The following is a 23,487-nucleotide window of genomic DNA, read 5'->3' as shown; positions in this document are numbered from 1 at the left end:
TGCTGTAAGAAGGTGGTTCACTTTCACTCTTTTGCAGGTAGCTGTCCAGTTTCCCTGACATTTATTGGAGAGACTTTCCTTTCCCCGTTGTATATTTTTGTGTCCTTCATCACAGATCAATTAACGATGCTTTTATGGTCAGCTACCTGTTGCGTTGACCTGTGTGTGGGTGTCTTTGTGCTGGTACCAAACTGTTTTGATTATCGTAGCTTCTAGTAGGTCTTGAAACTAGGAAGCATGATAGTCCCGTACCTCTCTTCTTCCTCAAGGTTGCTTTGGCTCTTCATGGTCTCTTGTGCTTCTATACAAACTTTGGGGATTATTTTCGTTTAGTTTAGCTCTAGTTCTGTGAGAAGGGCCGTTGGTGTTTTGATAGGAATTGTGTTGAATCTGTAGGCTTTTTCGGGTATTCTGACAATATTTTTCCAGTCCACAGCACAGAGTATCTTTCTGTATACTTGCATCGTCTTCGGTTTCTTTCATCAGTTTTCTGAGTGCAAGTGATTCACCTTGGCTATATTAACTCCTACATATTTTATTCTTCTTGATGCAGTAGTAAACGGTATTATTTTCTTAATTGCTCTTTTGATAGTTGGTTATTACTATATAAAAATGCAACAGGGGCGCCTGGGTGGCCCAGTCGGTTGAGCGTCTGACTTCGGCTCAGGTCACGATCTCGCAGCTCGTGAGTTCGAGCCCCGCGTCGGGCTCTGTGCCAACAGCTCGGAGCCTGGAGCCTGCTTCGGATTCTGTGTCTCCCTCTCTCTCTGCCCCTAACCCACTCACATTCTGTCTCCGTCTCTCTCAAAAATAAGTAAACATTAAAAAAACTAAAATAAAAAAAATGCAACAGATTTCTGAATATTGATTTTGTATCCTGCCAATTTTAATGAATTGAATTTAATGAATTCGATCCTGCCAATTTGATGAATTCATTTATTGGGTCTAATAGTTTTTGGGTGGATGCTTTAGGGGTTTCTATATGTGGTGTCATATCAACTGTGAATAGTGACAGTTTTACTTCCTAATTACTTGGATGCCATTTATTTCTTTTCCTTATTGCTGCAGCTGGGACTTCCACTAAATTGTTGGATAAAAAAGCGTTGGGTAAAAAAAGTGTTGAATAAAATGGTAAGAGTGGGCATCCTTAACTTGTCCCTCATATTAGAGGAAATGCTTTCGATCTTTTATCGTTGAGTATGTTAGCTATGGCTTTGTCATATATGGCCTTTATTATATTGAGGTACATTCCCTCTATACACACTGTGTTGAGAGTTTTTAATCATAAGTGGACATTAAATTGTGTCAGATGCAGGGCACCAGGGTGGCTCAGTCGGTTGGGCGGCCGACTTCAGCTCAGGTCATGATCTCGCAGTTCTCAGGTTCAAGCTCCGCGTCGGGCTCTGTGCTGACAGCTCGGAGCCTGGAGCCCAATTCGGATTCTGTGTCCCCCTCTCTCTCTGACCCTCCCCCGCTCACACTCTATGTCTCTCTCTATCTCAAAAATAGACGTTAAAAAATTTTTTTTTAATTGTGTCAGATGCTTTTTCTGCATCTGTGGCAATACCACAGGATTTTCATTCCTCATTTTGTGAGCGTGATGTGCCAGATTGATATGTGGGTGTTGAACCATCCTTGCATCACTGCAACAAATCCCACTTGCTTGTGGTGTATGATCCTTTTATTGTAGAGTTGGATTCAGTTTGCTGAGACTCTGTTGAGGATTTTTGCATGTATGTTCATCAGGGATATTGGCCTGAAATGTTCTCTTAGTAGTTGGCCTGTTCAGATTTGCTGTTTCCTCCTTGTTCGATGTTGGAGGATTATATGTTTCTAGGAATTTATTCATTTCGTCTGGGTCGTCCAACTTGTTGGCATGTAAGTCTTCCTCGGTATCCTTGGTAGATTAAAAGCAGGGAAATATCTCTTGTGTACAAATCACATGCCCTTAAACGTGGCAGACCTGTGTGTCTTCTCTGTCTAGCAAAATGTCTCTTCAGGCCCTTCACGCATCCTGCAGATCCTACAAGCACCCACTTTGTGTCTCACAGAGGCCCGGGAGCAATGTTTAAGCAAGTGGTAGTTTAAAATGTTCCAGAATCAAAGCAAGTCCTACTGTGTGATGACAACTGGCATTCGTAATGCCAACTCCGAAGGCAGGTAAGGTTCAGAAGCGCTTTGTGAATTGTTCTTGGTTGAACGCTAACAGTGACGCGGAAGGCGCCAAGCTGCATCCACGGGTCAGATTATGCTGTGAAGTGATATTCGGAAGAAATAGGGAACTTAGAGTCTCTCCACCTCCGGGCGTTGGGCCACCCCACCGCTCAGGCTGCTCACCGTTAGATGGAAGCGAAGCGCCTGTTCCCGCCTCCCTCGAGGTGAGGTCGCGTCTGCAGAGCGCCCAGAGCTGTAACCACAAGCGGTGAGGGCAGCAGCACGACACGGCCCTGTGTTAAATGAGAGTGTATCTTTCCGGTCCCTCCTTTCAGTCTCGTTATTCTTTTTTTTTAAAAATTTTTTTTTTCAACGTTTTTTTATTTATTTTGGGACAGAGAGAGACAGAGCATGAACGGGGGAGGGGCAGAGAGAGAGGGAGACACAGAATCGGAAACAGGCTCCAGGCTCCGAGCCATCAGCCCAGAGCCTGACGCGGGGCTCAAACTCCCGGACCGCGAGATCGTGACCTGGCTGAAGTCGGACGCTTAACCGACTGCGCCACCCAGGCGCCCCTCAGTCTCGTTATTCTTGAGGAAGGTTTTAGGGGCTTTTTCCAAGATGCCGGCGTCCTCAGGACTCCCGGCAGGGAGGCGGACGGGCTCCTTCCCGCACAGCAGCCCTCACTCCGGCGCGAGCAGGTGTCCCAGGCACCTCACAGCCTCTGCCCTGCATAACTTCAGAGAGACAGGAAAACTCTTCTTTCTTGGACGCTAATCGGTTGACGGGGAACATTTTTTTTAGGTTCCAACACTTTTTTCCTTGAATCTTAAAACACTTAAGATACAGCTATTTTCAGACATAAGCGTATAACTTGTTGCCGAGAAACGCAAAATCAATGATTTTCTAAACTGTACACAGATGATTTTGTTAATTACGTTTTTCATTTACCTCCATATCGCATCGGGGGAATTTTTATGTACTTGAGAGAAAATTCCAAGTGTTCCAGTGACTCGAGGGGAGAAAAGAAGACGTTTTAGGAGTCCGTTTTCCTGGTCCTGAGGTATCTCATGTGCTGCAGGGTAGGGAGAGACAAGGGCAGGTCTTGCCGCCACGGCTGCTCTAGACTGTTGTACCCATTCCCCTGAAATACAGCGTGTTCGTCAGGGACTGGTCTCTGTTCCTCAGCATTTTTCTAATAACAGCTCATTTAATCCTTATGCAAACCCAGTAAAGTAGGGATTCCATTATCCCCGTTTATAGCTAAGTAAACTGGGGCACAGAGAGGCCAGCTAACTTGCCTGTGATCATGTGATTCGACCCCTCGTTGTGACACGTCCCAGCCGAAGGGAGAAAGACCGACAGTGTTCCTGCCTGTGCCAGATTCTCTGCTCCATCCAGTACGAACACGTCTTACTGCGTTTGGTGGTAGACTGAACCAACGAATAAGAGCCCCGGGACCAGTGTCTGAAATCCCCGGTCCCACAGGCCGGCCCCCAGAGATGGGGTCCGTCCTCACTCAGGTGGTTTCACCCCCGGGTGGCCAGGCGGTGACAGCCGACGGCTCATGAGGGCAGAGAGGTGAGCAGGCCCAGTGCGGTCACACCACGGGAGCCCCTGGCCCGGCGCGGCCTGCGGTGTAGGGACCCGCTGCCGGGGGCTGAGCGTGACTGGTCTCTCGGGTGCCACCTGGGTGTGGACATCCCAGCCCAGGTCACGGGGCCGCGCCGTGCACCAGTGGGTGTCCTTCTGACGGCACGACCCAGATGTAAGCCCATCCGTCTGGTGCTGCTGAACTAAGAGAAGGGCGGGTGGTTCTAATTCTGGAAGCAACACAGGCAGCCCGACCTGGAAGGGACGGTGTGTTGGCCTCTGGCCAAAAGGATTTCCATGGCTAATCTCAACATGTACCTGCCGTGTGTTCCAACTTAAAACCTGGCCCCGCCTCCCAAGACAGAGGCAGCCCCACATGACAGGACTGGTGGTGGTAAAGAGAAGGGGGTGGGGGACACAGAGCAAGGTGGTGCCCGCGGGCCCCCCACGGCTCCTCCACCACCACCCGGCAGATAAGAAGCCCAGCCCCTGAGCTTCCGCTCTCCTCCTCCTGCACGCTGCCCCCCTGCCCCCCAGAGGCGAGTGTTACCTACAAGCTCGTCCAGTGCATAATTGAGGGTGGTTTCAGCCGGAGAGGCCCCTGGGGGCTTTGAAGCGGGAGTGGTCTGTCTTTGACCCGCTGTCAGGTCAGCGGGCAGATGTGTATGAGCACCTGTGTGCACAGCCCGCGACAGTTCAGGGCTGAGCACGACACCCGCCACCCCCCGCCCCACCCTCTGTGAGCGCAGTTTCCGGGGCTCCGCTTCCCCCGCCCCGTGATCCGTGATCCGTGGGCCATTCCCCAGTATACCGTGGACACGCAGGGTGAGGTGGCAGGAAGGCAGTGTTCATGCGGGGACTTATTTACTCAAGTACAAAATCCAGGGGCGCCTGGGTGGCTCGGTCGGTTAAGCATCTGACTCTTGGTTTCGGCTCAGGTCACGATCTCACGGCTTGTGAGTTCGAGCCCCGCGTCAGGCTCTGTGCTGACGGTGTGGAGCCTGCTTGGGATTCTCTGTCTCCCGCTCTCTCTGCCCCTCCCCCACTCGCACTGTCTCAAAATAAACTTAAAAAAAAAGTGCAAAAGCTGAAAATACTAAAGGCCCGCACACCACTCCTGTGGCAGCCTGATCTAAAGTTAGGGGCACGGATGCATTACCTGCATACCGGTCTGTTCTGTGCACGGCCGCTGATCCGCTCTGCTCTCCACCTATAAACCAGAGATCAGGGGTCAGGGGTTGGACCACAGGGTTCCGAGGCTCCGTCCGACACCAGCAGGCTGGTGTTTTGAGTCGGTCACAGCCAATGGGAAACCCCAGGAGAGCTGTAAACCTCAGGCTCTTGACCAGGACCCTCCCCACATCCCTCTGCTCTCTCCTGTGTCCTTGAGCGCGGCCCCCAGGGTATGCCAGGTCGAGCGCCCACAGTGGCCGTGGGGTCACCGTGACCATGTGAGCGGCGCCCGCACCATAACGTGCTGTGCTCTGTGTTTTACACCCTCCGTTAACACGACAGCCGTCTGAAGTGATAGCGTCCCCGTTTTACAGACGTGGAAGAGTCACCAGGGTCTGACAGCGGGTGGGGGTGGGGGAGCCTACGCTAGAACAGGTCGCCCGGCCCCAGAAACCTGGTCCTGACTCTCCCCGTGGGGTCACGCTGCGGTCTCCCGGGCCCCCCCGAGTGCAGCAGACTCCCCGCCGCCCTGGGAACATGGCCCAGGCAGCACACTTGAGTGTCACCTTGACGGGGACCATGGCCCCAGCGGCTGGGCTCACAGGACCAGGGGGTGGGGCTCTTCGCTGCTGAGGGGTCAGGACACGGAGTCACATCTCCTCGGGTGACGTCCTCCACCCATCCCCTCCCCCAGCCTTCCTTCCTCAGCCTGCACGCCTGGCCCCTCCTCCTGCCCGACCCGGGGCGCTGGTATTGAGCCCTGGGGCACGGACTCGGTGACTCCCTCCCAGACGCAGCGCGGCCGGTGTCCGGTGGTGGGTGGAGAACCGGGCCACCCCCTCGAGGCTTCAGGAAGGCAAGTCGGGCCGGGGCTGCATGTGGTGGCCTCAGACTGGCCAGGAGCCCTGATGCCGGTCTGAGAGGCTCAACTCAAGGACAGTCTACACAACCAGAGTTGTCGTTTCTGGGAAGAAAGCAGTTACTACGTTCCCATTCCCCTTAGGGCTGTCTGTCCCCTGTGCTCTCACTGCTCCTATGGCGTCTGTTGTTGGTCCTCCAGGTCGTTTTTCCGGGCCAGAGGTCAGCAGTGGTTGTAGAATCAAATGCTCACACAGGGTCAACTTGGAGCAGGAAGCCAGGCCAGGACGGTGGAAGGTTGCTGTCCCTTGGAAGGGACTGAGGGCTTCAGGCTGTGAGAACATGAGAGCACTGCCACGGGTGCAGATAATACACTGTGACCGTGTGGGTGGATGATACGCTGTGACCGTGTGCACGGATAATATACTGTGACCTTGTGTGTGGATGATACGCTGTGACCATGTGCAGACAATACGCTGTGACCTTGTGTGTGGATAATACGCTTGACCGTGTGCAGATAATATGCTGTGACCGTGTGCAGATAATACGCTTGACCGTGTGCAGATAATACACTGTGACCGTGTGTGTAGATAATACACTGTGTGCACAGATAATATACTGTGACTGTGTGTGTAGATAATACGCTGTGACCGTGTGCAGATAATACGCTGTGACCATGTGTGTAGATAATACACTGTGTGCACAGATAATATACTGTGACTGTGTGCAGACAATACGCTGTGACCGTGTGTGTAGATAATACGGTTGACCGTGTGCAGATAATACGCTGTGACCGTGTGCAGATAATACGCTTGACCGTGGGCAGATAATACGCTGTGACCGTGTGTGTAGATAATACACTGTGTGCACAGATAATATACTGTGACTGTGTGTGTAGATAATATGCTGTGACCGTGTGCATGGATAATACTCTGTGACCGTGTGCGTAGATCATATGCTGTGACCGTGTGTGCAGATAATACACTGTGACCGTGTGTGCAGATAATACGCTGTGACTGTGTGCGTAGATAATACTGTGTGCACAGATAATATACTGTGACTGTGTGTGTAGATAATACGCCGTGACCGTGTGTGTGGACAATACACTGTGACCGTGCGCGGATAATACACTGTGACTGTGTGTGCGCGGATAACACACTGACCATATGCTGTGACTGTGTGTGCAGATAATACACTGTGAGCTTTGCCGTCTGACAGCTGTCTCTCCAGCAACAGTCAGCTAGCTCTTCACAGTTTTGATCCCAGCACGGATTCCCCAAGTGAGAGGGAACAGCCTTAGATGGCAGCCGCACACAAGGGCCCCGGAGCAGGCCCGGACCTGGGGTGTCCCGGAACAGACCCGGACCTGGGGTGTCAAGGCATGATGTGGTTTCCAAACAGTCATCTAACTCCACAGCCCTGACGTGGGAAATGTTCACACACGATGCTCATTTGCAAAGCCAGCCCACAGATTTATTATTGCAGTACGGTCTCCTGTAAACAACATCCGCTGAAGGGAGAACAGCATTGTGTTAGCTACGTGGGTAACAGGAACAGAGGCCGTTCTATTCTTTTTTATTTTGTCAGCCGTCGTTATGTCAGCGTACTTTAACTTTACAATCAGGCATTTTTCTGTTGAAAAAAAGTTAAACGAGACCGCAGGACAGAGAAGGTGAAGTTGAGACGGCGGTAACAGGAAAGGAGCCAAAAAGCAGGTCTGACTCCTGGTCACCAGAGCCAGGAGGGAAACGGCGTCAGGACACAGTTCTCGGCGTCTAGAAAGCAGTCGTTTGCTCAGAAGAGGCCAGGCTTTCCCTAATGTGGAAGCTTCCCCAGACAGTGGTTACAGACTCTCTGTAGTCAGCCAGGGAGCCTGAACTTAGACCGTGGTCCCGAATTGTAACAGGGGGCCCAGTTTGAGCAGGACGTCACTTGTGACCTTTACCAGGTGGCCCAGGGCACCCGTTTTCCCTGCTGTCTTTGATGCAGAAGAATGTGCTAGACTAGTAGATGTTTGGATGGTGTAATTGTATCTGTGAAGGTGAAATGCTCCTTGATCTCAAACAAATTTGCTGTGCTCCCGGGCCTCGGGCAAGCTAGAGACCATCGCATCAGGACAGCAGGTGCCTCTGTCCCACGGTCCCTCCTTCTCTGGCTTCTCTGCAGCCTGAGAGACCCTTACAGACCAGTTGGGAGAGAGCCAAGGGAACAGAGTTCTAACACCGCTTGCGGAGGTAGACACGGTCCATAGGGAACGATGCCAAAGTAAATTGGGGTGTGGGTCGTTGCCGATACGGACGTGCCCCGCATGGTCTTGAGCTCGGCTCCGTCCCTCCCACAACCCAGCAGCCTCCACCCATCCCACGTTAGCCTGGCGGAAGGAACCTCGTAAAAGAAGGGCTACTTTAGAGACCCCCACAGCTGAAGAAGCCGGAGGGTCACGTATGTTTTTGTGCAAAAGAAACATACTCCAGACTGTTGATAGGAATGGTTCTCTGCTGCTGACTGCTAATGAGGCAGAGGTGACAGCTTTGTCTCTAGGAAGTCTTGATGTCTTTCAGCTGGCCCTCGCTGGCCAGCTCCTCAGGGAAACGCTCCAGGAGGCTGGCCATCGGCATGCTGACAACGTCTGCCCTGCCAGGCCTCACCTGACCCGGATGGTGCCGTTGCCCGCTTTCCTGCCGCTGCAGCAGAGAACAACTTGATTGTGGCTTCATCAGATTAAGATGGGAGTGATTGGCAAGTAGAGAGAGATCGCTGAAAGGCTGGAGGCGGCCTCTCCGCCCTTTGCCACTGATGCTCATGCTCCTGGGCCCGTGCATGCGCGGAGTACACAAGCAGGTGACAGGAGCATCCCCGTCGCCAGATCAGGTGGGAGAGACTCACGCTCCTGGCCTTGTGTGTCAGAGTGCACAAGCAGGAGGTGACAGCAGGGTCCCCGTTGCTGAGGATCAGGGTGGGAGACGCTCACCCTCCTGGCCCTCAGAGGAGCTCAAGAGTGTCCCTGTCATTGGGGTTTTACAAGGTTTGTGTCTTGACTCTTCTTGGGGTGGCAGTTCACACCTTTAGAGACTCCAGGTTGCAGCGTTGCAAATCTCAGGATGTCGACTTGGGAATGTGAACTGTACCCCTCAGCAACCTAGTATAAAATCCGATGCCCCTGGGCACCTGGGCGGCTCAGTCGGTTAAGTGTCAGGTCATGATCTCAGGGTTCGTGGGTTCGAGCCCCACGTCGGGCTCTGTGCTGACAGCTCAGAGCCTGGAGCCTGCTTCGGATTCTGTGTCTCCCTCTCTCTCTGCCCCTCTCCTGCTCATGCTCTCTCTCTCTCAAAAATAAATAAACGTTAAAAATAAATCTGATGCACCAAAAGTGAAGCACAAGGCCACAGAAGTTATCAAACAATCTAGTCCTGACTCGTGCACGAGAGCCCAGCAAAGAGTGGGCATCAGCAGGATGAGGAGGTCTGGAGTTCTGTATTCCTCACTTGTATATCTTGACGTTGTGTGTTCTGTCCTTCTGTGATCCGCATGGAGAGAAGAGAGCATTGTTTCAAGGTGTGAAGCCCTGAAGGGACACTGTGTCCACAGGCAGGGGTTGCGATGGCTCTGGAGTCAGGCAGATGGGGAAGCTTTCCAGGTGCACCTGTCTCTTCCCGGCAGAGTGACTGGCCCGCGCGAGCCTCGAGGCCCTCAGCCGTAGATGAGGGGTGTCACCCGCTGCCTCGGGGCTGCATGCGGGTTAGATTGGGATGCAGACAAGCGACTGCGCACAGAGCCTGGTCCGTGGGAGTGTTTAGTCCCCCTTGAGTGGCTTGAAACAGCTCCAAGAAGCCTCTTTCTGCTTTGCAAAGCCTCTTTCCCACAAGTTCCCCTAGGAGACTGTGGTGGGACAGGTAGGTCACAGGACTTTCTAGAGAAATCTGAGCCCCGCTAGGGCAGACCTGCTCTCCCTTGAGTCTGGTCTCCAGTAGGTTACTAGTGAGACCTCGGGCCCTTGGGTTAGGGCCCGCCCCCAGTGGTCTGTACCCTGGGTGCTCCATGTACAAAACCCATTCCCCAAAACTACCCCACCTGTAGCCCGCAGCAGCCCAGCAAAGCAAGAGCTGCGAGACTCCTTCCCCGGAGCTTTCCTACAAAGTGTGGTCCCCAGACCGTCGTCCCCAGAGCGTCACCCAAAGCCCATCAGAAGCGCAGGGTCTGGTGCCACACCGCAGGCATACAAACCAGAACCTGAGGTTTACGGTACCAGATTCCAGGGTCATGCGTGTGACCACTGTGCCCAAACCTGCAGGCAGGTGTAAATGTGGTGTTCCTGTGGGCCAGGCTGGTGCAGTCCCCCTTGCTCATTCTGGGGAGCAGACCAGGATGCTTGACAGTGTCTTACCTGGACTTGGGCCTCGGTCATTCTGTCAGGGACAGAGGGATGGGGGAGGGAAGGGACACCTCACCACGGTTGCAGACTAAACACTTCGGGCTTCGGGTGGCGGTGTTTCTGTCGCTTTCCTTCACAGAACTAAGCTTTTGGAGGTGAGTGCGCTTGGACCGTATAAAGTCGTATTGGCGCCAGAGGGGCGGGGACTCCTGCTTTTCTCTCTGGGACACGTGTCCTCTCCTGTTGGCGCCCAGAGTAGCCCACCCCCCTCCCACCTGCCCCCGCAGTCATGGCTCCGGCCTCTGGACTCCTGGCACCGTCCTCGTGGTTCAGCCCAGGCCGCAGATAAGGTGGCCCCAGAGGCGGGTCCTCGGCACAGATGACGCGTGGTGAGGCATGCGACCAGTCGGTGACTTTGCCCTCACGAGGTGTGCGGTCCCCCTCCGTGAGGCTCCTTCTCTCCGGCTCGGTTGTCGTGGTTGGTTTTGTGCGTGGACACCCGCCCCTTCCCCTGTGTCCCATCCAGTGGCCCTGGGGGTGGCCCTGGGGACCAGGAGGGTGCTGGGCCACCTTTTCCCTTTCAGTAATTCTTGCCCCTTCTCCCTTCCTGTCCGCCTTCTATTCTCGCTGGAGGTTAAGCGCCCTCAAGACTTCCTTTCCTAGTCTGTTTCTGTTCTTATGATTCTTCGTCAGAAGACAGATTAGCCAAAAATGTCATGTGACCTGGTTTGGACCCAGTCGAGAACCTTCGCGGCTCCGGTTCCGAACCCAGTGTCTGGACCCAGCGAGGCGGCACGGGCTGTTCACAGAGGCTGTGCTCCAGCTGGCGTTAGGCAGGGACCCTCGCAGGTGCGCAGAGGCCCCACTCGCCCTCTGCTCTGCCCCCGGGGACCCCACACACGAAAGCCCAAAGCAGGTTCTTCATCGGGTGGCAAGCGCTTGGGGTGGGTCATTTGGGGACATGTTAACTGGCAAGGTGACCCGTAAACAGAAGGTTTTTTTTCCCCAGACCACCTGCCCCTGAGGTCAGTGATGACGCAACTGGGACACAGCTTCGTCGGTTAACGCTGGGTCTCCCGACGCACAGCCTTTCCTCTCCACGCCTTTCTCTCCTGCCGCTCACATCCCCTCCTCACATTACAGTGATAGCCGTCGTGTTTTCTTTTCAGGAAAAGCCAAAGCACGCAAAGCAACCCGAAGTCATTAACCAAACAATACAAACGATGTAAGGGGACAGGTGATCAGAATATATTTGATACATTTCAAAAGGCCGCACAGCCCACGGCTGAGGGGGGGCAAGCGGAGGGGCAAGACTGACATTTCTGAAGTTAACAATCATCCTCGTGTGTAACACACTGGCCGCCTTTCTTAAAAAGAGAGGACGTCTCCTCTGTGTCTGAGGTCTCTCGAGTGCCTTCCGAGCGTCCTAGACCCAGACGCCACCACCGGCTGGAGAGTGGCCCCCTCTCCGCGTCCCCTCCATGTCCTGAGTGCTGACGTGTAAAAGGTATCTGTGTGGGACATTCCTTGACAAATTCGTTTTCATACAGAGAAGTCTGCGTCTCCTAGAATCTGTTACGACAAAGTCTGGAAGCAAATTCGTTTTTCACGATTTTGTTGTTCTCGTTTGGAATTGCCGTAGATCCTGACAAATCTGGAGCAGGGCTTGGCTGAGGACGGAAGCGTGAGCAGCATCACACCGGAGAACAGACGAGGTCAGTGCGCAGACTGCTCGTTAAGCGACTGCCAGCCCCAGCGGTTTTCTTCGTGCCCCCCCCCCCCCCCCCCCCTTAGTAAGGCCTCCGTCCTCGCATGCATTCGTTGGCTCGCCCTTGTTTGGGAAGCCAGGCGCCAGGCCTGGAGCTCTTGGTACAGGAAGGGCAAGCCCAGGCACGAGGCCTGCCCGCAGGGAGCCCCATCGGGTGCAGGAGCCCCACTGCACCCAGAGGTCCCGGAAGCCGGCGCAGCTCCCGCGGCAGGCAGGTGCTGGGACAGAGGGGAGTTGGGCCTTCCTTGGGGAGGGGCGTCCCTGGGGTGGGGACTGCCCTCCAGAGCCACAGCCTTGGCAGAGAGGGGCACCCAGGGGCCCCAAAGTGCTGGAGAAGAGAGGAAGGGGGGCCCCGCGCGCCGTCTAGGAGGCCGGGATGACCCTGAGCCCCAGGCTGCTGGGAGCCAGCGAGGAGAAGGTCATCCCGGCTGTAACTTCTTGAGAACGTTCGGGATGAACTGCTAATTACACTTCAAAACCCAACTCGATCGGTGCCCCCGAGAGGCCCCTCACCCACCGCTGACTCCTCAGGGCCGCCCCTCTCCTTTCCACACAGCACCTGCCCTGTGGCACCTCCGGGGGCTCCGCCGTTTGCCCCTGTGTGCCCCACACGGAGCGAGCTCTCGTGACCACCGGCCAGCGTGGGTTATCCTGGCGAGCGGTGCTTCCTCTGCAGCTGCCAGAGGCAGGGAGCTGCACTGGTGCCCCCAAGGGCGTGGTGACCCTGACAGAAGGGGGCGGTGGTGACCCTGAGAGAAGAGGGGAGTGGGGTGGGCAGGAGAAGTTTGCCTTTGGGGCCAGCAGCACTGGGCTGCATTTATGCTTTAAATACAGTGTCCTTTGTGTGAGAAATCCCAAAGGACAGCCAGGTTTGTAGGGGTGTGTGTGTGTGTGTGTGTGTGTGTGTGTGTGTGTGTGTGCACACGCGTGCAAATGCACTTCCGAGTCATGTAACTGCAGCTGAGTTAGCGAGGAGGCATCACTCACCCTCAGATGTCCCATCCTCTCGTACTGGGTGCCAGTTTGGGAATTCGCAGATAATCACTAGATCTCAGAAAGCACTTCCCGGGTACCTAAGGGCCATAATAGATAAACAGTTTGAAGGTGAACGGGGGCTTCCTCCCAGAGCTGGAATTAGCACACGAAAGAGGGCCATGGGTGAGCCTGGATGACACAGTCGGTTAAGCATCAGGCTCTTGATTCCTGCCCAGGTCACGATCGTAGGGTTGTGGGATTGAGCTCCGTGCTCAGCAGGGAGCCTGCTTGGGATTCTCTCTTGCTTGCTCTCTCCCCGCAAAAAAAAAAAAAGAAAAAAAAGAAACAAGTCCGTGGAGATAAACTGCAGTTCGGTGAGACCACACGTTGTGTTCATCAACAAAAGATACTGTTGAGAACTCTTCTTTTCACAAAAATGATGTTGTAAGCACCTAATATATTTTTAATTGCTTAAAGGCGCAGGGAGTTAAGTTCCTAATTCTAGCAATTAAGTCTATTGTGTTCTTAAGCAGGTCCGAGAATAAGCATACTTTCTGGGCAGGTGTTATCCTACCCGCCCGTTGGTCCCGGCACATGGGAAGGGCAGCACGTGGGCAGAGCAGGGTCGGCCGGCTCACGGAATGACGGTCCTTCAGGCACCGCCGTCCTCCGGGCCTGTGGGCCGCTGCAGCTGCCACCGGGCAGACACCTGCTGGGGAGCCACCTCTGCTTCTGCATCATTGCCGCCCCGCCGTCACACGGGAGGGTGCTGGCTGCCACCACGATGGTGCCCACAGGGTCCGCAACACAGATAGGACAGCGGTTGCCGCTTCCGTTTAAAAGGCTCTGAAACAGAGGCCTTGAGAAGGTGACCTCAGTAAAGTGGAGCCCAGCGTGCGGGCACCCTGCAGCCCCATGCCCTGTGCCCCCCAGTCAGGTGGCCGTGGCTGGGCCATGTGGTCTCCTGTCCGCCCTGAAGCTGACCGGCCACCTTCCTGTTCTCATGGCTGTGTCACTTCTTCGTCCGTTCTCCTCCCAGGGCCAAGAGCACCGGCCTGATGCCCTGTGCTCGGCAGCCTGGTGACAGGGGACCTTCTAGGCCAGAAGTCACAGGACCGTCGCTGACGGCCAGGGCTCGCCTCCAGCTGGCACACGCTCACCACTGCCCTCTCTTGCAGCCTCCGTTCGGCTGTGGCGGTCCCGCCTGGGCCGGGTGATGTGCTCCATGGCAAACTGCCTGCTCCTGATGAAGGTACGTGGGTACGGAAGGGGGCGTCCGTGGTGAGGAGACGGGGTTCCCGGACTCGCCCTGGACCCATTTAGCGTGTATGGAAGGAAATTTCGGCACAGCGTAGAGTTTACACTGCCACGCTGAAGTGTTCAAACCTGCGTCTAGACGATTTAACTAAAATCATCATTCGTTCCCCCTCCTTCTCGTTCCCCCTCCCTTTCTCGTCTCTCTCCCTCTCCCCTCCCCTCCCCCCACCCTTTCCTCCTCCCCACCCGCATTTCTCATATTTTCCTCTGGGTTCCATCCCAGAAAGGGAGCCCTTGTTCTCCCCGTGTTAGAGGAAGGGTTTCCCCTGGTCCTGGCAGGACTTGCTGACTGATGCTTGTGGTATCGGGAGACAGGTTTCCCCAGAAGACCTGTGTCTCAGGGACGCCACCCAGAGCCTTCGGCCCCCATGGAGGCAGCTCGCAGATCAGAGAGGACGAATGGACGCCTGGGTCCTTTGTTCTCTCGTCTTTTCCCCAGCAGGCCCTCGCCAGCCAAACAGCGGTGTCTGGCTCCTCGCTTTGGCGGGAGCCTGGCCGCCCCCCCCCTCCGGCTCCCCCGGTGGGCAGGTCAGGGACCCACACCCCCAGAAGCCCTGCCGCAGCTGCAGGGGGGAAGCAGACAGCCGAGAGCCGCTGCAAGAATCCGTTAGCCTCAGACACCCAGGCGCGAACACCTGGGCTCTTATGAGACCGAGTCTCTGAGTCCCCCACAGGTCAGCCCAAGGTCATTCCTGAGCTTAATCTTTAGCAAAGCAGAGCAGGCGGTTGATAGGGTGGCAGAGCTCCGTGGCTGGCCCTGGCGCACAGCCCCGCCCCGTGCCCGTCAGGAGGACGTGTGGCCTGAACCCGCCGTAGGGCAGCCTGCACGGCTCCCATCCCGGTGGCCCCTGTAAAGGCGTGACACCAGGGCACAGTGACCTCGCAGCACCCTGCGTGTCCCGGAGCCCCAGGCACCTGCTCTAAAACGAGGCACAGAGCTGGTATCTCTGAAACCCGCAGCTGTGACATTCACGCAGCCCCCCCGCCCCCCAGGCACACACGGCCAAGGAGCTCAGGTCTCCCTTCAGTCCGCACACCTGGCGTTTCTGACAGCGTGGCTTGGCCGCCCCTGCGGTGACCTGTCCCTCGTCTCGCACCCCAGGGCGGGCCACCCCCGGCATGTGCGTGGGCGGATGCCCTCCAAGCAGGCCGTTCTCCCCAGCCTGCTGAGGACGGTCGCCAGCTCCTGGAACCCCGTCCCCGGCACCAGAAAGCCAGCTGCTGATGCGGAGAGAGCAAACTGTAAATTCACAGGGCTGACTTGTCTTCAGTCACGGGGCCAAAACTCCCCTGGAGGGACGCTACCTGTCCCCCTGCCGACTTTTATTTGCATTGTTGAGATGTTAATAGCACATTATGGGAGGATTTCTTTGTTGCGCCGTGGTGGTAACAGTGCCCTTAAGCACCAAATGTAAGTTTTCTACCGACTTCGCTGGGACTCCATACCATATTGCTGCAAAAATGCTTTCTGATGAATGCAATTTGAGATTTTAGACGAATCTTCATTTCCTTGAGTTCAAGTGCACGTTTGGCAAAGGTCTCCGAGTGTTTGTGTCCTGTTGCCATGGTGAGCGCGCACGGCACTGCGGGGTCCTGTTCACGGGGTTCGTGCGCGGCCGCCGGTGGCCCCTCTACTCGGCCGTTTCCTCGCTCTGAGGGCCAGCTCTGTTACGGGGAAATAAATACTAACTTCCTTCTGATGAGAAGCGGACGTTTCAGCCCCAAGTACCCGCAAAGCGTACCGTGGGGCGCGGTTACTTGTGTCACGTGGCCGGCGACGTGTCCATATGACGTACTCTCGGGGCGGTTACGTGTGTGACGCGGCCGGGGACGTGCCCGCACGACAACATCGGGAGTGGTTACGTGTGTGACGTGGCCCGGGACGTGTCCGCACGACGTACCGTCAGGCCCGGTTCCCTGCGTCACGTGGCCGGGGACGTGTCCGCACGACGTCGGGCGCGGTTACGTGTGTGACATGCCCCGGGATGTCTCAAATGCAGCTCTCGTCCCCACACTCGCGGAGGGCGGGGTGCCTGCCCCTGCAGGTCGGCCCTGCGGGTGGGTGATGTGCCTGCGGCCTCAGGTGCGCCCCGGAGGGTCCCACGTCCTCCCCCCCCCCCCCCCCCGCCCTCCTGGGCCGCCCGTCGGGGCGCCTCAGGTCACGGAGGGACCGTGCAGGCGCGTGGACCAGCTTCTTCCCGCCTCAGTCTCCCCACGCAAACCCTTTCTGGCTGCAGATGGTCGTGAGCCCTGCACGGCGGAGCTGCTGAAGGGAGACGGGTACGCCCCGAGCCGACCCAGGCCCGTCTCCCTGAGCAGGTCACTCGCGGCCTTCCTCAGAGCCGGTCGCGTGGTCTGCAGCGGGGCGGAGTGGGACAGCGACCTTGAGCGTTTTCCTTTCGAGGGGCCGCATTTCCTCCGCTTCCAGGAAGTAAGCCCTTTCCGGCAGTGACCGTCAGCTTAGGAAGCTCTGCAACCCACCCCCGCGTTATCTGAGCCCAGGGCCCCTGGAAGCATCGCGGAGGCCGTCCCCGAGGCTGCGGCCGCTCGTGGGCGTCCAGAGCGGCACCGGGACCGCAGTGATCTCGCGGGGAAGCCAGCCTTCCCGCGCGCCCCCCGCGCCTGCGGATCCGCCCTGGAGGGTTCTCCCAGGAGGTCGTGTCTTCACAGATCCACGAGGCCGTTACTCCGCCAGGGGTCCTTGCTTAGTTCTTTCCACTGCACGTTATCTTCGGAAACACGGACTCCTGGCCTCAAGCACTGAAACACGGTTGTCAGACGGCGACGATGGCTTCCCCGGACTTGCCAGCCAGAAGTGGGCAGGTACCGCCCCGCACGTCCTGGCTCCGGCTCGGCTGGGAGCTCGGTAGAGTGAGTGACGCACAAGCCAGGGCCTGCGGCACGTGGACTGGCCTGGATCAGTGACACTCGGGCGCTAACACCAACGACAGAAGGGTCTTCTGTTGACTGGAAACCAACAGCGAGGGCTGGGTGTTCAATCACAGCGGGTGACTTCTCCACCAGCAGGCGTCTGGGTAGGCCTCGTGCTTGTGGGGACACCCCGGGCACCCTCTGCTGGGGCCTCAGCCCCCCCCAGGGGAGTGGCCTCTGAGCGCACACACACACACCTCATGCACACACCTGATCACACGCACACTTCCACGTTCGCACTAGCACGCACACACTTGCTCATGCTTGCAAACGCACACCTACACACGTTTACGCTAGCACACGTGTACACAGATGTTTTGTTCACACTCATGCTTTTACACACCCACTTGCTCACACGCTGATGCATACACGGTAGTGCACGTTCGCACGTTCACACTTGCATGCACATACTTGCTAATACTTGTGCACCCCCCGTGCCCACACCTGCTCTCATGCTTGTGCTCACACTTGTGCACTTACGCACCTCCGTGGTTTCTCACACTCATGCTTGCACACACTTGCTCATGCTTGTGCTCACACTTGGGCACACATTCATGCACCGGCTTGGTTTCTCACACTCTTGCTTGCATGCACACTCATGCGCTTACTTGCACTCACTTGTGAGTGCACTGACACACTTGTGCCTGCTTATACACGTGTGCACACATAGCACCGGAAACAGCGCAGCCCTGCTGTGGGCAGCAGGGGCCCCAGGAAAGGATGGCAGGTGCTGTGAGGCTCCTTGTGAGCACCACACCTTCAGTAAAACTTGTCTTAATGGGTTTTCCTTGAAAGGGCCCGACTGGAAAGGTTTTCACTCTTTTCCTGCTAAACTGAAATTTTAGTTGTCGCCTGTCTCTATCACCATTCCAGTTAGCAAGCTAGTAACTGAGAATGTGGAGGAACGAAGAACAAGCCAGGAGAAAAGTGCCTGCAGCCAACATTTCCTGCCGGCCATGTGCTGGGACTCAGGAACAGCACAGCGCCCGGCACGGAGCCTGCTCCGCAGACGTCACAGAGATCACGGCTGTTCTGGAGAGCCTGGCTTTGCTGGGGGACCCGAAAGAGGCCAAGGGCTGTGTCCTGGGCGACTGGTCCCGCCTCTTACGGACGAACAGGGGTTCCGTTAGTGTCCCAGCGGGCCGGCGTTGGGAGCACAGCAGGGGGTGCAGAGATGGTCAGGCCCTACCCGGTCCCCCAGGGCAGCGTGAAGGGTGCTTCCGACGCGGTGAGAGAGGGCAGCTGCTGGGGTGCACGGCCAAGCACCGTGGCCAGCGGAGCCTGCTGAGTGCCCCACGTACACCTCCCTGGTGCGCTCAGAGAGTCCCCACACCACATTCCAGCGCTCTCCCCAGCGAGCCTGCCCTGGGTCTCGTGCTCGCTCTCAGCTAAGTTGTTTGGTGGGGGTTTCTGTTTAAACATAAGAACTTTTCCTCAACTTTTAGCATAGAAAACGTTTAAGAGATGCTATTAATAAATGTGGTTTAGGGGCACATGGGTGGCCAAGTCAGTTAAGTGTCCAACTTCGGCTCAGGTCACAATCTCACAGTTCATGGGTTCGAGCCCCACGTCGGGCTCTGTGCTGACAGCTCGGAGCCTGGAGCCTGTTTTGGATTCTGTGTCTTCCTCTCTCTCTGCTCCTCCCTCACTCACACTCTGTCTCTCCCTCTCTCTCAGAAACAAACACTTAAAAAATTAAATGAAAAATAAATAAATTTGGTTTATGTCATTGGCAGTGATGACAAGGTGAAATTCACCAACTCACTTAATTTTGTCAAGAAAGAAAGCGAGAGTCCAGGTGAATTACTAATTGCTATTTAGAAACTGGAAGCAGGATGGACCTCAGCCCCTGAGGGAGAGGAAGGCATTTCCCGAGTCTGGTCACGAACAAAACTCGGGGTCCCGTTTGCCACGTGGTCAGGCAGGCTTGCGCCCACCTCCCAGGCCCAGCACTGGGTTTCCGCATCCTCCCGGCTCGCGGGTCGACGTGCCCTATCTTCACACGTGAGTCTGCAGGCACTTGAGCTTCTAATTTTGTAAAACGGTGATCTTCCTAACCCAAAATCCTCTTTTGGGTTCTGTCCCCGTAGGATTACGTGCTGGCTGTGGACGCCTATCACTCAGTCATCCAGTATTACCCCGAGCAGGAGCCCCAGCTACTGAGTGGTATCGGCCGGATCTTCCTACAGGTACGGGCTCCCCCCTCCCCGCCCCCCACCGGGCACCTGAGCTACAGGGGGTGGCCCTGCGGGGGTGGCCTGGGACTCAGTGGTAATTCCGTCTTTAGGAAATAGACGGAAAACGTTTTGTGTCAGGTGTCTGTTAAAAGCTTGAGTTTTTCACAGTAGTTCCGTTTTGATGGTATTAAGTCCCGTTGGCTTTGACGTGATTCGGACGCACATTGCTAAATGTGAATCTACAGGTTTTTATGGGCAAGGCACTGAAACAGATTATTTTAGAAATCGTCCTGTGGCAGTAGGAAAAGGGTTGATAAAACCACCAAGAGTGTTCTTTCAGCTTGGCCGATACTAGCGTAACTTGCTGATATCTTGCTGGAAAGGGCACCTGAATGTGTGCGGAGGCACAAAGGACACACATCTGGAAGCAGCGGTCCAGCAGTGCACGAGGGGAGGGACGACACCCTCTCGCCAAGAGCATCGCTGATCCGGGATGAGCTCTCCTGGACCCCTTGGCGACAGAGTGATGAGTGCCCTCCTCACTCCTGTCTCTCCCAGGACGGCAATCCCACCCTTGTGGGCTGAGCCCAGGCGGCCTCTGCCCCCCTCCCACCCTCGGGGCGTAGGGCTTTCTGCCATAACACCCCAGAGCAAAGTCGGGGAAGGGTCAGAAGTACGTCGAGCACCACTCGCCCTCAGCAGGCGCCACGCCCAGCCAGCCCCTCCGTGGGTACTGCCGGCCACTTTACAGATTAGCAAACTGAAGCTTCCCTGTGGTTGAGTCACCCGCCCGAGGTCCCAGAGATCCAGCGAACAGAGTCTCTGTGAGCCCAGAGCTCAGGTGGTTTTCACCGAAGGTGGGTCCTGTCCGCCCCCGTCCTCACTCCACGCACACACGCGTGCACCCCCGTCCTCACTCCACGTACCCACACGCACCTCTCTCCTCCTCCCACAACCCATACTGCTCCTGAGGAGCACAGACGGGTTGCAGGGACAGCCTGACAGTGAAGGCCAGCTGTGGTCTCGGAGTCCTTCCCAGGGCACTCAGGGGCCTCTGTTGTGGGGCCGTTAAGGGCGACCCTCGCTAAACCGGATGCTGAGGAACGCACACCGTAGAGGCTGGAGGACCCAGCTTTCTGTCTCTTCTTGGTGCTTAGCTAGCAGGTGAGCCCAGGCAAGCCGCCGAACTGAGCCGCATTGTCTCTGTACGCCGTGGATGCTCGTTAGTGTCCTTTGGGGTCACTGAGCAGACAAAGCAGGACCGTCCGTGTAAGAACGCAGTGCCGTGGGGGCGCCCGGCTTGCTCAGCCACTAGAGCGCGTGACTCTCAATCCCGGGGTTGTGAGTTTGAGCCCCGCGCTGGGTGTAAAGATTACCCTAAAAAAATAAAACCTTTAAAAACAACAAGAAAAAAAGAATACAGTGCTGTGCCTGGGATCATGCTGATTATCGACATGAAATATCCCGCGTCTGCTCTAATTCCTCACCACTCAGGACAGTCTTCATTTCTGAGTCATAATTCACGTAATTTGAGGACTCCACGCCTGACATCCATTTACGAATCCTGAGATACGAAAGCACATCCTCCCGTGGGAGTCACGGGAGTGACAGGACTGAGGCCCGGATCTCAGAACAGATAGTACCAAAGCCACGGGGACTCGGTGAGACTGCCCTGTAGACGTTTCCGGCCCGGCTCCGAGAGGGTCCAGCGTCACCAGGGGAGGCGGTGAGCGGTGCAGGGAAAGCTCTTGGTGTCCCCCGTTCTCGGGGCTGGGGAGGTGACTGCTGGTCAGGAAACCCCCCCCCCCCCCCAGTGTGAAGACAGGCCACAGGAAGCTGGTTGACTGGACTCACCGAAGTCCCCACCACGTGGCCGGGAGACCTTGTCACCTCGGACTATTTATCAGACGCCTGTCACTGATACTTCTGTTGCTCAAGAACAACGGTGTGAACTTTGGTTTTGTAAAGGAAATCGAGATGGCAGGACTCACCGTTGATGACACGTTCCCATCGGAGCTGTTCAAAGGTGGCCTCACTCGGTGGACAGGTCATCTGTTACCACATCCGTGCGCCAAGCAGGAAAGGCAGGCACAGGTAAGGTCTTGGTCGGCGGGGTCAGCGTGCTGCCTGACCCGTCCGGATCTGAGAGGAGAGAGGACGGCTGCTGAGCGGGTCTCGTGCTCGGAGACCCGGGAGCCCTTTCGGAAGCTGAGGCTCCCGGTGGAACGTTGCTGTTCCAGGCCGGCGTGGTCATGCGCCTCCCGTAGCCCGTCCTGTGATCTGCCAGTATTGAGGCACCGCGACAGCTTCCCGCCTGCTCTACAGGGAGTCTGTGCTGCCACAGTCAGGGCTCACGGTACAGGTCTCCCTGGGAGAAACCACACGGTGGCTTGAATTCGTGGGGAGTTCTAGAGCTTTCCGGACCCCTGTGATAAAGAGTGAGTCCTAGGGCCCGGTGGCCATGCCTTTGTCCTGACCTGCCCTGCACCCTCACCTGCTTCCTGACGCCCGTGCCCTGTACGGCAGGCGTGCTCGCTGCCGAGCTCTGGTTTCTTTACGGTCGCCCCAGCAGGCGCCCATCCGCACCCGGGTTCAGAAGCGGTGCTGGGACCAGCCCCTCCAGACCCGGCCGCTGCCTGAGGGCCCCTGTCTCCGGTCTCTGCGTTCGGCCCCCCAGAGGGGCCCAGAGGCAGCGTGGGCACGTGCGAGTGGTGGCACTGCCCCGGCCTCCAGCCCCGGCTGGCTCCCATCCACCCCAGACCTTAGCCTCCTGAAATGCCGCTCCCTTCTGTCATCCTCGGTCAGAGCTCCTGCTGGCGCCTCATGGCTTACCTGTCGGGTAAGCTCACGCCTGAAGCCCGCGCTCAGGGCCCTCCCAGATTCGGCACTAACTCCTGCTTTGCAGCCTACTTTTCTCCCTGCTTGGGCTCCCTTTCCCTCTGCCTGCCTGTGCAGGTCTTGCCTGTCCTCTAAGGCATCGTGAAGTCACCTGGACCCCTCGATGAGCTCTCCCCTGACCTCTCTCCCAAGGCATCTCGGAGAATAAATGCACACGGCCCCGGAGCTGAGTGGGAGAAGACAGGCCACGGGAGCCAGCTCGGGGCCGTGTGGCTCTGAGCGGGTCATGTGACCTTGCTGGGCTTCGGTCCCCTCTGTGGGATAGCGAGTCAGGGATCTCAGCAGAGATCAGACTGTGCACGGGGCCTGGGACACGTGTGGTCTACTGGGTTTCTGTGCCTCTCAGCCTCCCGCCGGCCTCGAGCAGTGGGGCACGCCTGACTCCTACCAACCGAAAGGCAGAGCCGCCCCAGAGAATGGCTAACCCCAGGATGTCAGGGTGGGGAGCTCCCTAGAGACGCTGACGCACACAGGCCGGGAGCCCACAAGCTGCCGGGGGACGTGCGCGCGACGCCTGGCCGCGTGGTCCGCGTTCCAGCCCCAGAGCCATCCTGCCGGCGTGTGTGCTCGTGTCTAACCTTACGCCTCAGCTCACAGTAAGGACGTGTTTGGTGGGATGAGATGATGAGACGGTCACCGGGGGCGGAGCCTGGCATGGTGTTCTGTTATGTGGCCCTGACCCGTAATAGTGCAGAAACAGGACATTTGGGGACCAGACGAGGTCTAGCCAAGTGGAACGAAGTTTCTGGAGAATACCACACGGCTGGGCGCTACACTGCCCTGTGTCTCACATGCTGCACCACCCCACCCTCTGTCGGGCCAGCAACAGCTAAGCCACAAAGGAAGGCGCGTGGGCGGATACCCAGGGGCCAGACCGGTGCCCCGTTGCATTAGGTCTCCTAACAGAATGTACTGTACTTGTGAGGAGCTACCCCCATTCTTTCCAAGAGGCTCGACCTCATGGCCGTTATGAGCAAACGGTTAGCTGTTCACTTTGTGCACTGATCACATAGATGGGTGGGAAGACCTGACTTGGACACACAGGTCAGGACAGAATGTTCTAGATGCAGTCTGTAGGGAGCAGGCCCTCTGGCCTCCCACCCACACACCAGGCGCCTGGGCCTGCCCCTTCTCGGCCCCTTCTTGCCCCCAGTCTTCCTGCACAGCCCCTGAGAGCCCCCGCCGTCCATGCAGAGGAGGTGAGCAGTTGTTCCGGGGGTGGGGAGGGTCAGGTGGAACGGGGGTCTCTGCTCCTGAAGGCACTGGGAGGC

At 56.7% G+C, this 23,487-nt stretch overlaps 1 protein-coding gene across 5 annotated transcripts in view; it reads left to right on the top strand.

Moving 5' to 3' along the window:
* The window catches only part of TRAPPC12 (trafficking protein particle complex 12), an 85,773-nt gene that overhangs the window by 48,869 nt on the left and 13,417 nt on the right, over window positions 1-23,487 (top strand). For 3 of the 5 annotated variants that reach the window (XR_004343453.1, XR_004343452.1, XM_030311721.2), the window contains exons 7-9: window positions 11,793-11,865; window positions 14,072-14,145; window positions 19,232-19,330. Coding sequence is in view for 2 of the 5 variants with exons in the window: in XM_030311721.2 (XP_030167581.1) it covers window positions 11,793-11,865; window positions 14,072-14,145; window positions 19,232-19,330 (246 nt within the window). In the remaining 3 variants the exon portion in view is untranslated. Of the gene's footprint in view, window positions 1-11,792; window positions 11,866-14,071; window positions 14,146-19,231; window positions 19,331-19,701; window positions 21,293-23,487 lie in introns of those variants that run through there. The other 2 variants (XM_030311723.1, XR_004343454.1) reach the window with 2 other exon arrangements.

This window comes from Lynx canadensis, chromosome A3 (assembly GCF_007474595.2).
Source record: "Lynx canadensis isolate LIC74 chromosome A3, mLynCan4.pri.v2, whole genome shotgun sequence".
NCBI lineage: Eukaryota > Metazoa > Chordata > Mammalia > Carnivora > Felidae > Lynx > Lynx canadensis.
This window is presented reverse-complemented; position numbering and strand designations above follow the sequence as displayed.